Source organism: Oreochromis aureus, linkage group 20 (genome assembly GCF_013358895.1).
Source record: "Oreochromis aureus strain Israel breed Guangdong linkage group 20, ZZ_aureus, whole genome shotgun sequence".
In the NCBI taxonomy this organism is placed as follows: domain Eukaryota; kingdom Metazoa; phylum Chordata; class Actinopteri; order Cichliformes; family Cichlidae; genus Oreochromis; species Oreochromis aureus.
Window position 1 is genome coordinate 24554099 of NC_052961.1, and position 13897 is coordinate 24567995.

The 13897-nt window shown below is 39.5% G+C and overlaps 1 protein-coding gene across 5 annotated transcripts; it reads right to left on the reverse strand.

Annotated features, from left to right (window-relative positions):
- Positions 1-70: 70 nt before the first annotated feature.
- Positions 71-13343, reverse strand: LOC116318994 (protein-glutamine gamma-glutamyltransferase 2-like). 5 transcript variants are annotated; one of them, XM_039604051.1, is made up of 26 exons: positions 13091-13343; positions 11940-12139; positions 11238-11454; positions 10593-10634; positions 10376-10458; positions 10179-10256; positions 8731-8863; positions 8504-8627; positions 8202-8297; positions 7644-7690; positions 7292-7357; positions 7087-7187; positions 6644-6829; positions 6269-6502; positions 5500-5618; positions 5284-5412; positions 5009-5177; positions 4529-4661; positions 4252-4355; positions 3504-3592; positions 3172-3325; positions 2645-2733; positions 2028-2211; positions 1698-1858; positions 976-1112; positions 71-779 (listed from the first exon to the last, which is right to left on the reverse strand). In XM_039604051.1, the coding sequence occupies exons 12-26, from the start codon at positions 7094-7096 to the stop codon at positions 632-634; spliced, it is 2046 nt and encodes a 681-aa protein (XP_039459985.1). In that variant the 5' UTR covers positions 7097-7187; positions 7292-7357; positions 7644-7690; positions 8202-8297; positions 8504-8627; positions 8731-8863; positions 10179-10256; positions 10376-10458; positions 10593-10634; positions 11238-11454; positions 11940-12139; positions 13091-13343; the 3' UTR covers positions 71-631. The 5 variants fall into 5 exon arrangements, with proteins under 5 accessions (XP_039459985.1, XP_039459986.1, XP_039459987.1 ...); XM_039604052.1 differs by lacking the exons at positions 10593-10634; positions 11940-12139; XM_039604053.1 differs by lacking the exons at positions 10179-10256; positions 10376-10458; positions 10593-10634; ... (1 more) ...; positions 11940-12139; positions 13091-13343 and adding an exon at positions 9509-9558 and having other exon boundaries at positions 8595-8627.
- Positions 13344-13897: the final 554 nt, after the last annotated feature.

Consider the following 13897-nt stretch of genomic DNA (forward strand, 5'->3'; position numbering starts at 1 on the left):
CTCAATCAGAAATATTAAGAACAATTAATACTAGAAGTTTGAGATTAATCTCAATAATCAATGCTTTAAGAAGTGAGAGATGACATTTAATAACCAGTAAACATAATAAACAGTAAGTGTAAAACACTACATTGCTCATTCAGTAGCAACATACATATGTGGACTTCACAGACATCACATATCAATAAAAATGTTCCTTCTCAAAGAGGTGTCAACCACCACCAATTCATTCAAAAACAAATCCACAAAATCCATATATTCAAGTGTCCACACCAGTTATCCTACTGCATGGAGACACATTCAAGACCTCTACATAAAAGATGGACATAGCCTCCCTGACACCACCCAGTGCTTATTATTCTGGGAACATTTTGACAAGTTTTATTTGATATAACTACAAGAAGATGAGCGCCAAAATTACCCCTAATATTAAAATGTTAGTATTTGCCTTTCACTGCTTGATGGAATATTCTGTTTAAGCTTACCAAGTGTATTAGTGAAGTATTAGTGTTAGTGAATATAAATTAGATTTTAAGAAGGGCCATATGTAATCTTAAGCTGCTTAAGCAGCTTTTGTGATTAAACTGAAACAGCAACAAGTAAAATCGGAGCTGTTGGATTCTGGGTGGACTCATTCCTTCACGACAACATTGAGGAAACTCTTGATGTTCTTCAGTTTGTCGCTATCAAAATTCACCAGGAGCACACTGGGACCTGCACTGGTTGGAATGAACTCAATGGTGGTTTTGGCTTCTTGTTTGGGGCCCACAGCTCCAATCCTTAAAAAAAAAAATCATTAAATATACAATGAGTGATCTCAGATTATTATTATTTTGCTTTTCTCTGAGCTTTTATTTCATGTATTATATATAAAATGATTCATTACAAAAAGTCACATTTGTGAAAAAAAGATTTTTTTAAAACTTTGCTTTGAAGTTTCCTCTACTACACGGAACTACAGATATAAATACATACTTGGCTGTTATGGGTTTGCTGTCAGTGAGGCTGACCCCCTCTACAGTGAAGCTACAGTCCTGCAGCTGCTCTGGTAAAGGGTTCAACAAAGTCAGCTTTGTCATCACAGACTGGTTTATATTGGCCTCTCCCAGCAGCTGCAGTGAACAGTTCAGGAATAGATGTTTCATTTTTAATAGTGTAAATGATCATAACACATGCAACTATACAATTTAAGATTTAAACAAAAAAGAAAAAAAATGGAAATCCAGTATTTCAACATGAGCCAGATTAAGGTAATAATGAAGGAAAACCGTTTAAAAACACTGAAGTGAGAATGGACGACATGTAATGTTTTTTTTTTATTGCGGCTTGACTTAAGGACACAGTACATACAAAATCACAGTGTAATGGTTATGGTTAAATAACAGTGACTTATGTTTAAAGAAAAACACAATCCAGCATTTATCCTGATTCATAGCAAATCAAGCTAAATCTGACACTTTATTCCAGTGCAAGTTGCAACAGACATGAACACTAATCCAGACTCCTGATAAGCCTCAAAATGTATCAGTGCCTGCAAAGCTTTGGAAAAAATCTGAGTCTGGACTGCTAGGCTATCCACATGACCAGGTTTAATAGCATATTAACTTATTAACATGCAGCTACAACTCAAAACAATAACATACATTTAATTTAAATGTAATTTGATGTATTTCTTTCTCATGTGCATTCATCCTTACCTCGATCTTTATATCTGGCTCATCCAGCACAATGGTCTTCTCAGCCTTATTAAAATCTATGGTCTCTTTGTCAATGGTGATGGCTGACAGCTGGATCAGCCTGTCAGATGTTATTGCTGTCCCATAGCTCTCATACTCCAGTTTAAGAGACAAGCGTCTTTCTGAAATCACATGAAAAATGCTACGACTACTTTAATGCTCTTTCAGCCTGAGAGTTTTTCAAATTAGACAAAGGCACAAATGTGGCCTTGCTATCACTGAGGCCTTAATAATGAATTACATAGATGTGTCATATCATTGAATTCACTTTGCTCTAAGATCAGATCTAACCTTCTCCAGAGGGTACTTCCACCTTATCTGAAGCAACTCCACAGCTGTCTCCTTGTTTTCCTTTGTAGCTAACTGCTCTGGCAAAGAAGAGAAAGTTGCAGGTTCTTGCCTCCATGCAGTTGTTCGTGAGGATGGCGTACACCTCAAAGTCTGAGCCCACCATCATGTTGTCAGCCAGCTTGATCTTAAATGCAAATTAAAAGATGATTTCTTTTTAAAATTCAGTTAAAAAAGCATTTTAGATTACTTTTAGCCTAGAATAATTCCAGTTACTTCAAAAATAAAAAATAAAAGGAAAAGCTGCACACAATCACTGTAATGTTTAAATAAGCAGATGAAAAGTCAATTAGGGTACCTGTGTCATATCCATGAATCACTTTTACAAATATAAGTGTAGCCCATATTTGAAAAACATATACACTTTATGCCTGTCATACCTGTGTTGATTATTTTTAACTTGAGTGAATTCACAGTTTAGACACAGTTGACTTATCCTCTCAGAAGATTTCTCATAATGTCCAGTAGGTTCTTTTTATGACTTATTTTTATACAGATACAATAGGTTTAAATATGTTTACAATATTTGCCCAATCCACTAATTATAAACAGTAAAATACCTTAAGATGGAGCCCTGGCTTTTCTCCTCGCTGCTGCAGCTTGTTGTGGTGCTGGGCCTTCTCATACACCTGTCTCTCCTCCTTAGAGCCTGAAAGAACAACCAGGGATGACAAATACAGTATGTCTTCGCATTTTAAGCTAGATTTACGACAAGAGCATGGGCTCCATTCTCCTGTTAGGGGAAACACATATTTAAAACCACAAATTTGTTTAAATAGTTAATGTGACATGTTGGAGTACAGGTATAGGGACAGCAGTTAAACAGAAGAAGAAGAACAGAAGCTCGTGAGGAACAAAGAAACATATACCACATGCAAAACTAAACTAGGAAAAAAACAACAAAGCCCAAGGAAAGGAGACAAAAACAGATGAGGGTGAACATTAAATGCAAAAACAGAAAACTAGAGATGGGACAGAGGCAACAACGCAATGTCAGAATGTTAAAAAATCAATTTCTTCTAGAGAGAGATTTAAATCAATCTGCAGTCTGGATTTGCATGGTTTTGCTCATGTGACTCTGCAGTACCTTCTGCATATTTGTATTGGTGTGTGATGTCACGCCTGTCATCTGAGCCCACGGTTTTAGTGCTTATAAAACATCCAACAGACTTTGTGGATCCACTGAACTTGACAAACTGTCCAGTTGACAAGAGCACCAAGTCCACAACATCGGCATTAACCTGAGAACAAACATACAATGGCATGATTTTTTTTTTTTTTTACCACAACAGAGGGGAATGGTTTCATTTACAAGCACACAGTATTTCTTAAGATAGTTGAAAATAATAATAATTTAAAAAAACTAACCGCATCACCAATAAAAGCATCACAGCTAAACAGAAGAGGATATTTTCTCACCTCAGCAAAAATAAACGGTACGTCATATTTTAGCGTCAGCTCTCCTTCCTTGATGGCTTTCAGTGAAGCTGGTCCACAACAGAAAACACCTAACAGACATTAATGAAGACGCACATTCAGAATAAGGCTTTGATGTCGGCGTAACAGCAATAAAAAATGATTATTCACAGTAATGGTCATGTACACAGAGGACAAAAGGCTGAATCTCTTGTGTTGAAAAACATTTTTTCTCGTGTCAGAGAGACCAGAACACATGTGAGCTGAATCATGTGAACAGGTCACGCAGTGCTGTCAGAGGCGTGATTTACTCCATAACGATGCCTAAAACCATGACCAGCGCCAGAAGACAAAACTAACCACTCTGAGTTAGACTCTGAGTTTAACTTATTAGGACCAATTGAGTTACAGCCCTGGCAGGTCTTGGGTGTGTCTTCCCTGATCTCAGCTGTCACACTTTTCCACTGAGGAACCGAGTTCAGTGGACCAATCATCCACCTATTAAAATAAAAGCTCATGAAGAGCCACTTGATCTCAGTGTGTGGGCCAGCCCTGAGAGTGGTGAACTCATGTTGTGCTTTGCCTGAGTTTTGATTGTGTAATGTCTTTTTTAGAGGTACTAGTGAGCAGCTTGTGTCTGCTGACAGCAGCCTTTTCTTTTCCTGGTTCTACTATTGTTGCTTCTCCTGCCCCCTTTTCAAGAATTTAACAAATATTTTTAGCTGTGTTTCTTTCTTGTCTTCTTTGTCACCTTCACTTGTTTCCTGTGGGGTTGGGTCACTGGTTTGCCACCCATCAAACTTCTGGCCCAAGTCTGGACGAGTCATCCAGCTATCCACCCAAACATGGAAGTTCCTGGAAAAATGTAAAAAATGAAAGAAGTGCAACCAATTTTCAAACCATAAAATAATCAGAGCATTTAGGATAGATAACAACAGAGGCAATATAAAGCAGAATGTACTGAACAAGACATACATATAGTCAACTTATATGTAACAGCTTTGTAATAATCATGATTGTGTGCTTACCATATTGAATCACCTCCAGAAATTCTTTTACCATCTTCATCATACAGGTTTTCTATCACAAGGTTGGCATCGGTATCGTGAGCTGATCCAAAGTTGGTAACCACTCGACACGGGATGCCCAGAGCACGAGACACTGAAGCAGAGAGAGCAGCCACAGCTCATGAAGCACATGCCTGAGATAGAGTTTGTCATCGGAGATAAACAATACACACAAAGCAAATCAGAACAACAAAGGAGACTAAATTTAGGGCTCTAATTAAAAGACCCTGGATTGATGAAAGATGTTTGTAAGGAAACAGATTCTCTGTAGCCTTCGCATGCTCTCACAAACTATTGGTTTATTTTAATTGTTCTTGAAAATAAAAAACAGAGACATTTTTTTTCTATTTAACTTTATATTATTACTCTGAATTAAACTAAACCAATCAATAAACAAACCAATAGATAGCAAACTCTTAAGCACTGAAAATATGTGTCAACCTGTGCATGCAACTGCAGCAAAGACCCAGCACTGGCCGTAGCAGACAGGACCACTTTCTGCCCACTGATGCAGAATGCCCCCGCTGCCGATCCACTCTCCCGGATGAGTGCCATCTTCAATCTTTCCCCAGTTTCCTACCAGGACACCCCTGTCATCATTACTGTTAATCTGAGTGCAAGAGACGAGACCAAAAAAACACAAATGAGTCATAAGTGAAGGAGAGACACAACCAACCTTCATACATACCAACCTTCATACACAAAAGCAGACTTACCATGGCGCTCAGCACCCTGGTCACATAAATGGGATTTCTCCTCGCAGAGCAGTCCTTATCAGCATCAGACACAAATTTAGGGTTTTCATCCAGAATCTTCAGGCAGATGTCCAATATTCCTGCTTCAAACTGCAGAGGAACCGAGGAGAAGGAGATATGTTTCAAAATGTTTGCACAACCCTTACTTAATCTGTTGATTTATGGCATTTTTGATACCTGTCCAAAGTTCCAGGGTGTCCCCTTGATTCTTTTATGTATTCCTCTGTAGATCTGCCCATGTTGTGCTAGAACATACTCTTGCCTCTTTGTCTCACTGTGCATGTAAACAGCATCTCCTGTTGGCGCACCAAAACATTTAGACCATGGCCGGTCAAACTCATTTAACACTGAGAGCCGCATACACGCCACTCTGATCTTAAGTAGGCCGGACGAGTGAAACTGCACTTTCTGTCAGTGTAAAGACATTTAACTACACATTTAATCCCTGAGATCTCTTAATATAAGACAAAGGAGTGTAATTTTTACAGCACACAACAGTTTTCTACATCAGAAATGTAAACAAAAGTTCTGGTAGCTCACTGCCCAGTAATTAAAAAAAATAAAGTTTTTGTTTATTGATGAAAATGTTATCTTTTTTTAAACCAAAAATTCTATAGTAGACGAGAGCGTAAACAAGACCTTTTCTGTCATCTTATTGTTTGTGTATTACTGTGCGAAAGGGTTTTATTAGCAGAAAAAGCTGTAAAATATATAAAAATACAGTGAAATTTTATAACTCCTTCATATTTTCCAGTGACATCCATCTGGGATTGGAGTCTTCACTGGGCCAATTCTTGCCCTACGGCCTTACATTTGTCCATTTAGAAAATTTTATAGTGTCCACATACTATATAAATGTAGTGGACAACGTTTAAAGGGACTGACACTGAACCCAAAATATAAATAACTTATCATAAATCAATTGGACACAACTTCATGTACTCACTGGGGCACCAAGCATTAAAAAGCAGAGTGAACTGCCCTAAACTGGTCTTCTTCCCATTTTGGTCCAGAGTCAGAGAATAGACCCCAATGGGGGCATCAGGGGAAGAGGAGATGGACAATGACAGTGTGTTTCCAGAGGGATCATAAGTGGCAGACGCACTCCAGTCAGTGTCCACTGTGGAGTCAGTTATACTGAAGGTAACCTTAGTGTCTGATTCTTTTCTTGGTAGTGGACCTGGAGAGACAGACACAGGCATAAAGAGTAAATCCAAATCCGGTTTACAGACAAATAAACCCTAAATAACTACTGATTCACTCATGCATGCATTCAAAGACACTGCGCACACATGTACGTACAATCAATAATTAGTAGTACCCGTTTCAATGATGAGCGTGAGGCCTGTTTCACCGGGTTTGAAGTCCTTGCTGCCAGCAGTCAGGTGTAAGATAATGTTGAAGGGCTGCCCTCTCCGGACGATCAAACGCTCCTCTCCACACAGCTGTGTGTGATGGCTTCTGCTGTTGCTCTTAATGTCCAGATCATAGCGCTCAATGTCCAAAACTGTCAAAGGCAAAACAACTACCACTAAAAGTATCTTCAGAGACAATAAATCATATAAAATCATCAGCAAAGCATTTCCCAGTGCAGATGGAGCGTTACCTAATGCTCCAGATCTAATGTCAGTTACCATTCCTGCTCATCACATTTTACTTGTGACATTTAAAGTGACACTTATTTAAAAAGAGCAGAAGTTGCATCTTAATCTGCAGGTGTTAAAATCCACAGATACAAGGGATTTTTTTCTTCTTCTGCCTTACCTTGGCTCATATCTGCAGCAGGTTTCGTGTCCCTTCCCTCTGCAAAGTCACACTTCAGCTGCTGCTGCTTATTGGTTAAAGACCGCACAGTGTAACAGCTCCTGGGGGATATTTGTAGCATGTGTAACTTAATCGGGACACCCCCATCTGTCTGCTGTGAGGAGCGGTAATTCTGTTTTTAGTTATGAAGGTCAGACAGACTTACAACACTCCTTCCTTTTTTGTAAACTTTCATTCTGCATCTAGCATTGTGACAGACCCATTTCACAACCTAAACCAGTAAATCATGTGTTAAAGCAATCAGTGCTTACTCAGCAATCACTAAATTTAAAGATAAAAACAAAAACAAGTTTTCCCCAAATCATTTACATCATATATTAATTTATTGTTGAACATAAAAGTACAAATTACATTTTACAATGCAAAACAGGAACACATCCCACTGACTATCAAATTAAGGGTAGGTAATTACAACACCAAGTTTTGTTTGTTTGTTTTTAGCTCAATAACATTAGGTTATATAAAAGGACTGATGAGTTTTTCCTCATGTTGCTTACAGGTCAGATGGTCAATATAGGCTCAGTGAAAAAGACTGAAATGGCTTCTGTAAAAACAACAAACAGACAAACAGAAGAACACAGCTGAAACATAACATTAAAAAAATCAAGTTTTTGCAAATTTATGTTATCATCAGAATATATCATGCACATATGTAGGAGCACAGTAAGTGTCTGTATCTGTGAGGATGTTGTGTGTGTAATAAGGAAGGGCTGCATTTCCTCTCTTTGCTCCTCACATGACTGAATCATTTAGACCTTAATTCAGAGTGGAAAGAAACAACACAACCCTACTGAGCTTGAATATGAAAATTTAAGAAACAGAACAACTAATTTACATTAACAAATAAAAAGTATAAAAGAAAGCAAGTCAGCAAAAAAGAAAGGGATACAGATGCACAAAAGGTCAGTGTCATGAAAAAGTAACATGCAAACCAAAGGCTCCTGTGTTAATGCCTTAGCTTTTCCTGTCATGATTTGTATACTCTTTATATCTACATAGAATAACAAAACTTAGAAAATCATGACACTCATCACCGGCAGTACAGGTATTCTTACCACTGCGGCTGAGTCCTGGTCCCTCTGCCTTGAGAAGGATCCACTTTGACCCTGAACGGTGTCATTGGAATAGCCTAAACCCAAACAGCCTTTGTCCTGATGGCAGAGGACAAAGGCTGTGTTAGCATGTTACCTTTGCAGGTAATGCTCTACAGTCATTTTTAGCCTCAAACAGCAGGTGGGTTAAATAAGTTTCCCTGTAATATCTGTTTCTAAACATGTTACTGTTGTTTGGAATATTTCTTTGACATGAGAACATGTTTGCGCTCTTTACTCTCACACACAGTTTTATGGAGCTTTACCTTGACCAGACTCTGAGCAGTCAACAGTGAAGTATGTCGGCTGGAAGGCTTTGAGGCCCGTCTTTGCCACTCCAGGGTCAGAGACCTTCACCTTGTTTGGATGACAGCCTGCTCCGATATTCATCTGTGGGCACAAACACCAAAACTCAAGAGACTTTTCAGTGAGAAGAAAAGACAAACCCTGCACGCCAGAGTGAAAGTGAGAGTGTGTGTGAGTGCATACTCACCCTGAATGGACTCTCAGTCTCCCCAGGAGACCATCACAGTCTGCTTCACAGGCTTACGTGGGGTGTAGGTGCAGGTGTATGTGCTGTTGCCATTATCCTTAACCTGGACATCCACAGAATTGACTTCACCATCCTGTGCAGAAGACAAGGGATTAGTTCAATCAGATTTAACACACCGTAGTTTTCGGACCATAAGGCGCACTGTTGATGAACAGGTCTGGTTTCATACATGAGGTGCACTGGATTATAAAACGCATTAAGCGAAACAAAACAGTCAGATAAGTCAAACTTTACTCGACTCTTTCTTCTAGCTTCCTCTACTTCTGTACCATTGATTCATTAATGTTGAAATCTCTCGCAGCTGCTCTATTCTCATGTTCTACTGCGTGACTGACAGCCTTGAGTTTGAAATCCGCTTCGTAAGCATGTGTCTCTTAACAGGTGCCATTTTGGGGTCCTTATCCACACACGATACAGTAATATTATGTTGAAGCGCAGTGCGTATCACTCCGCGAGGCTCCTGACTACGTAACCGTGACGCTCCGACAATCCATCAAGCGGTGCGACTTCGTAGCTTACCAAAGTCGTACTAAAACATTTTTTGACAGATTTTTGAGCGCCGTGTATTACATAAAATCGGTTCAAGGTCAGTAAGCACAACCAGAATTCATACATAAGGTGCACAATTAAAGGATTTTAAGTGCGACTCATACTCTGAAAAATAAAGTACATGCAATATATTTAACATATTTGTGGTCATATACAAAGCCAGATATACCTGGGCTATAATTTTCAGAGGAGCTTTTCCTCCTTGCTTGGCATCAACTGAGAATTCAGTGGGTTTTCCAACAGCCAGACCACTGCTCTGAAAGCCTGGACCGTACGTATTGTTTGTTTTAAACAAACAATTAAAAAAGGAACAAGTCAAAGATCTACTACAGCCAAAGAAGATCATTTACAGACTATAGCGCTGTGAAAAAATATTTGCCTCCTTTCTGATTTCGTATCTTATTCCATATTTGTCACACTTACACGTTTCAGATCAATACATTTATAATATTAGACAAGAATGTGTAATATTAAACGGCAGTTTTCAAGGGGAAAAAGCGATCCAAACATACTTGGTCCTATATGAAAAAGTAATTGCACCTAAAACCCGATACCTTGTGTGTCACCTCTGACACCAAGAACTGCAGCAGGTGTTTGGTGCTAGAGGTCACATTTTGAGTTTGTGAGGATATTTAAGGCAGACACACGTAGTTAGCGGCAGGTGTGTTGTTGATCGAGAGGGCTTAGCCTCTACAGGAGAGCTTTCAGCCATGAAAAGTGTGTCCATCACAAGCCCACCACCATGATCTCAGGTCTTGAGGCAACAATCATGAAAACTAATCTTAACTGAGAGTGTTGGATGTCCTCATTGTTGCAGAGCACATGGACAGCATACTCACCTGGTTCTGTGGGCCCGCAGCGCATGTCACACCATCCATCACCCTTGTCATCACATTCAATCTTGGTCTGAGAGAAACCTGAAGAGAAATAGAGCAACTTCAGAGAAGAAACTGAAGCTGATCAGCACATGCTTTCAGGACCCCCCTTGTACCAACATTGTCTCCAATAGCCTCCAGCACAAAGTCAGCAGATTTACCAACAACGCCTCCTTCCAGTCCAGGACCCCAGGCCCTCACCTTCTGCTGGCCAGCCTCAGTGCCAATCTTAGCCTCCATGGGACTAAACAGAGCATAGAATGATCAGTCACAATGGCAAGTTGGAGTATTCCAGTTATTGTACTGTTTGCATGCCCATGTGTAGCTGCGTGGAATATGTTCCAGATGTGGTGGGGTAATACTCAAATCCATACACACCATCGCCAACATCTTTCTGTTTATACAGACCCCCAAGACCCTCTGTGAACACAGCAAAATGCCTTTGCATTATTTCCTTTAATCAAGTCTTATCTGATCATTTGAGGAAGAAAGAAAACACAAGCGTCCCCAGTTTGTTTATAGTAAAACCAGAAACCATAAATTAACAATTCACTTTAATCATGCATTAACAATTTGTTGGCTGCTTAGAACAACATTTAAAAGAACAAAAAACCCATAGCTCAGAGTATAAATCCCTTTGAGGCAATAATAATTTTAGGCTCGGTGGTGCTGAATTATATTTCCAATAGAAACGCAATTTCATATGTTGTAGTAACAACACACTGCCACAAGATGGCAGCCTAGGCCTACTTTACCATGCTGTTCCAGTAAAAAAGAAAAAGTGACAGAGACACTTTTTATGAACTCATCTGTAATGTGTCACCTTTTCTGTAGAATGAAGAAGTGCTTCCCTTCTTTTAAAGGAAATACAGGCTTACAAAGATCCTCTAAACATGTTTCTGAAATAATCCTAAACACAATCGTTAAATCAAAAATGCAAGAAACAATTTATTTAATCACTCTTCTTCACTTAATTCCTTAACTTATTACAAAAAATAAACAAGGACTTTTCTGCTGTCTCACCTCTATCAGTGTTGCTGTTGCAAGAACAGGTGGAGGTGCAGGTGGAACTTTGACTTCACTGTGGTTTGTATGTGCAGGCAGGAGTGTGACATCTCACAACAGCAGAGGATTGTGGAGCACGGTGACTCCTGCTGCGACGCCCCCGTCTGAGTGTCCTGAGCTCTTGGTCCTCAGCAGATGGCCCACACACTCATTTATCACCATGTCGTTACCCTGCCTGTAAGAAAACAATTAAGAATGAATTACAAACTCGCTTCCTTGCTAACATGATTAACAGCTAAATACTATCATAGTGGAGGTGTAAAATTACTGCTAAAATAGCTCATATGAACCCTGATACTGAACTATGTATTTATCAAAACAAATGATCTGATATTACAAAGAAAACTAATGATTGCTTTTTACAGTATTAGCCCAGAGTGATGTAAGGCAGGGTGGTTAGTCAGCCATAACTTGCTGACAACTTGTATCTGGTAGCTTTTTCACATCCTAATCAATTTTGTTGTCAAGTGTGTCTCATATACACTATTATCTCATATACACAACAAATGCAGACACTTTGCTGTCTTCAGCAACAAAAACGCCATCAAAAAAGTCACGGTCATCAGAGCAACATCAGAGAAACAATAAAGTCTAACCATGGAAGGTTTTTATAAATATATGCATAAAAACACAAAAACAAAGAACATCAACAATGAGCACCTTTCGTTTTGCTGAAAGTGATATAGCTTTCTGTTCCCATCAACTGAAACCGCCAACATTTCAGGTGTGCATGCTGGGCAGCTGAAGCTGACATCACAGCACAGCTGCTCTTCCTCATCAAGAAAGCTGGGGGGGGGGTCAGAGTGTGACCCCATAAATGACTTCCCTAAACCTGCTGGTCTGGAAGTCCAGCAGTTCATCTAAACAAAATGCACTTAGAGTAAAACAGACATAGATACGTTTATCCTATCATAACACAATAAGAGAAGGTATGCCCTTTTCCCATGCTCCCAGGATGTGAGTTTGAATGCCAGAACACCCTGGAATGCACATAAAAGTCTTTGCAGCCTTCTACAGATCACACATCCTATCACTACACAATCGATTATACACCTCGAAGCATATATGGAAACTTATATCATTAAAAGATTATACTGACTACTAAGTACAATTTTCCATTGACAAGTATGCACTCAGATCCAGCCACTCTTGACAAAGGTAGCAGCTTCTATTCTATTTTGATATTATAGCTCAGGGTGGCTCAGTGTACTTCACTATGAGCTGACGGTTAAAAGGACATTTGTCAAATTCATGTGGTTTTACAATTCTTAAAGTTCTCACGCTCAAAGACATAAATGTCAGCCAACAAGGCATCGCTCATCAGGCTTAGCTGTATAGAAATGTATGTTATTGAGATGAGACCTAATAACAGCAGGGTGAAGACCGTGGCAACACAGAGGATGACCAACAATTTCAGTACTTTGGACCTTTTGATTTGCAATCCAGTTCTCCTCTAAAGTATTAAGGATGAAGCAACAGTGCTCCTCTTTGCTATTCTGACAGTGTAGAAGGTTAAGTAGAAGCTTACACAGCACCATCAGCCATCATGCTAAATTTGCATCTTCAAAAGTCAATGCAGCCAGACTCAAACCTGATTATAAATGTTTAGGAGACACTGATTTAATATGTTTCACTACAAAATAAGCTAACATTTACAGCATGACTTTAAGCTAGCACCATAAAGACGGTAAAAGACATTGTAATATGTACAAATGCATGTGAAAAGTGTTATAGTAGCAGTGGTTGTGCTACTCCACACAGCCACTTTAACATTACTGACACTTGCTGAAACTCCATTTCAATGGTCTTACCTGTAAACGGTGGGTCCAGTGTGATAAAAGCTTGTGCAGAAACTAGCAGGTGGAGATTTGCCCTTGCCGCTGTATGGACCGATAAGCCAGTGTCTTTGGAAAGGCTCCTCTTGTAAACAGGGTGGATGAGATAGCTGCTCTCTGTCACCCAGGCTGAGTAGAACTGTGTGAGATAGAGTGGCTGGTGGTCTGAAGGCTGAATATCTGAATCACACCACTGTAGTGATAGGTACTGTGCTTCAACGTAATATTACCGTATTGTGTGTGTATAAGGACCATAAATGGCACCTGTTCAGAGACATGGTTACAAAGCGGATTTCAAACTCCAGGCTGTCAGTCACGCGGTAGAAGTTGGGAACAGAGCAGCTGTGAAATCTGTCTTTGTTATTATGCTCGGCGTCTTTTAGTTTACATTTTGACTGCACAATTGTGAGCTCTTTGTTATGCACAAAACAACATAGTTTTGTTTTATTTTGTTAGCAGAGCTGCTCTGTGCAGCGTTATGGCATAATAATTTTAAGGGAGAATAAAAAGTCGACACACATATCTTATTCCTGACGGAGGACTCTACCACTACACTTCTCCAGTCCATTCACAAAGTCGTTGCATGGTGAGACATGGATAGGAAGTGGGCGGAGCCTTTTACCGTCATTTTATTACGACGCAAAGTACAAACACCTGTGGACACACAATCCAACATATTTATAGAGCATCATTATTTAATAAATGCTCATAATTTATTTTTGAGTAGTTGGGCATGGCGGGCAGCCTGCCGCAAAGAAAAAAGAAAAGGGAAAAAAAAAAGTC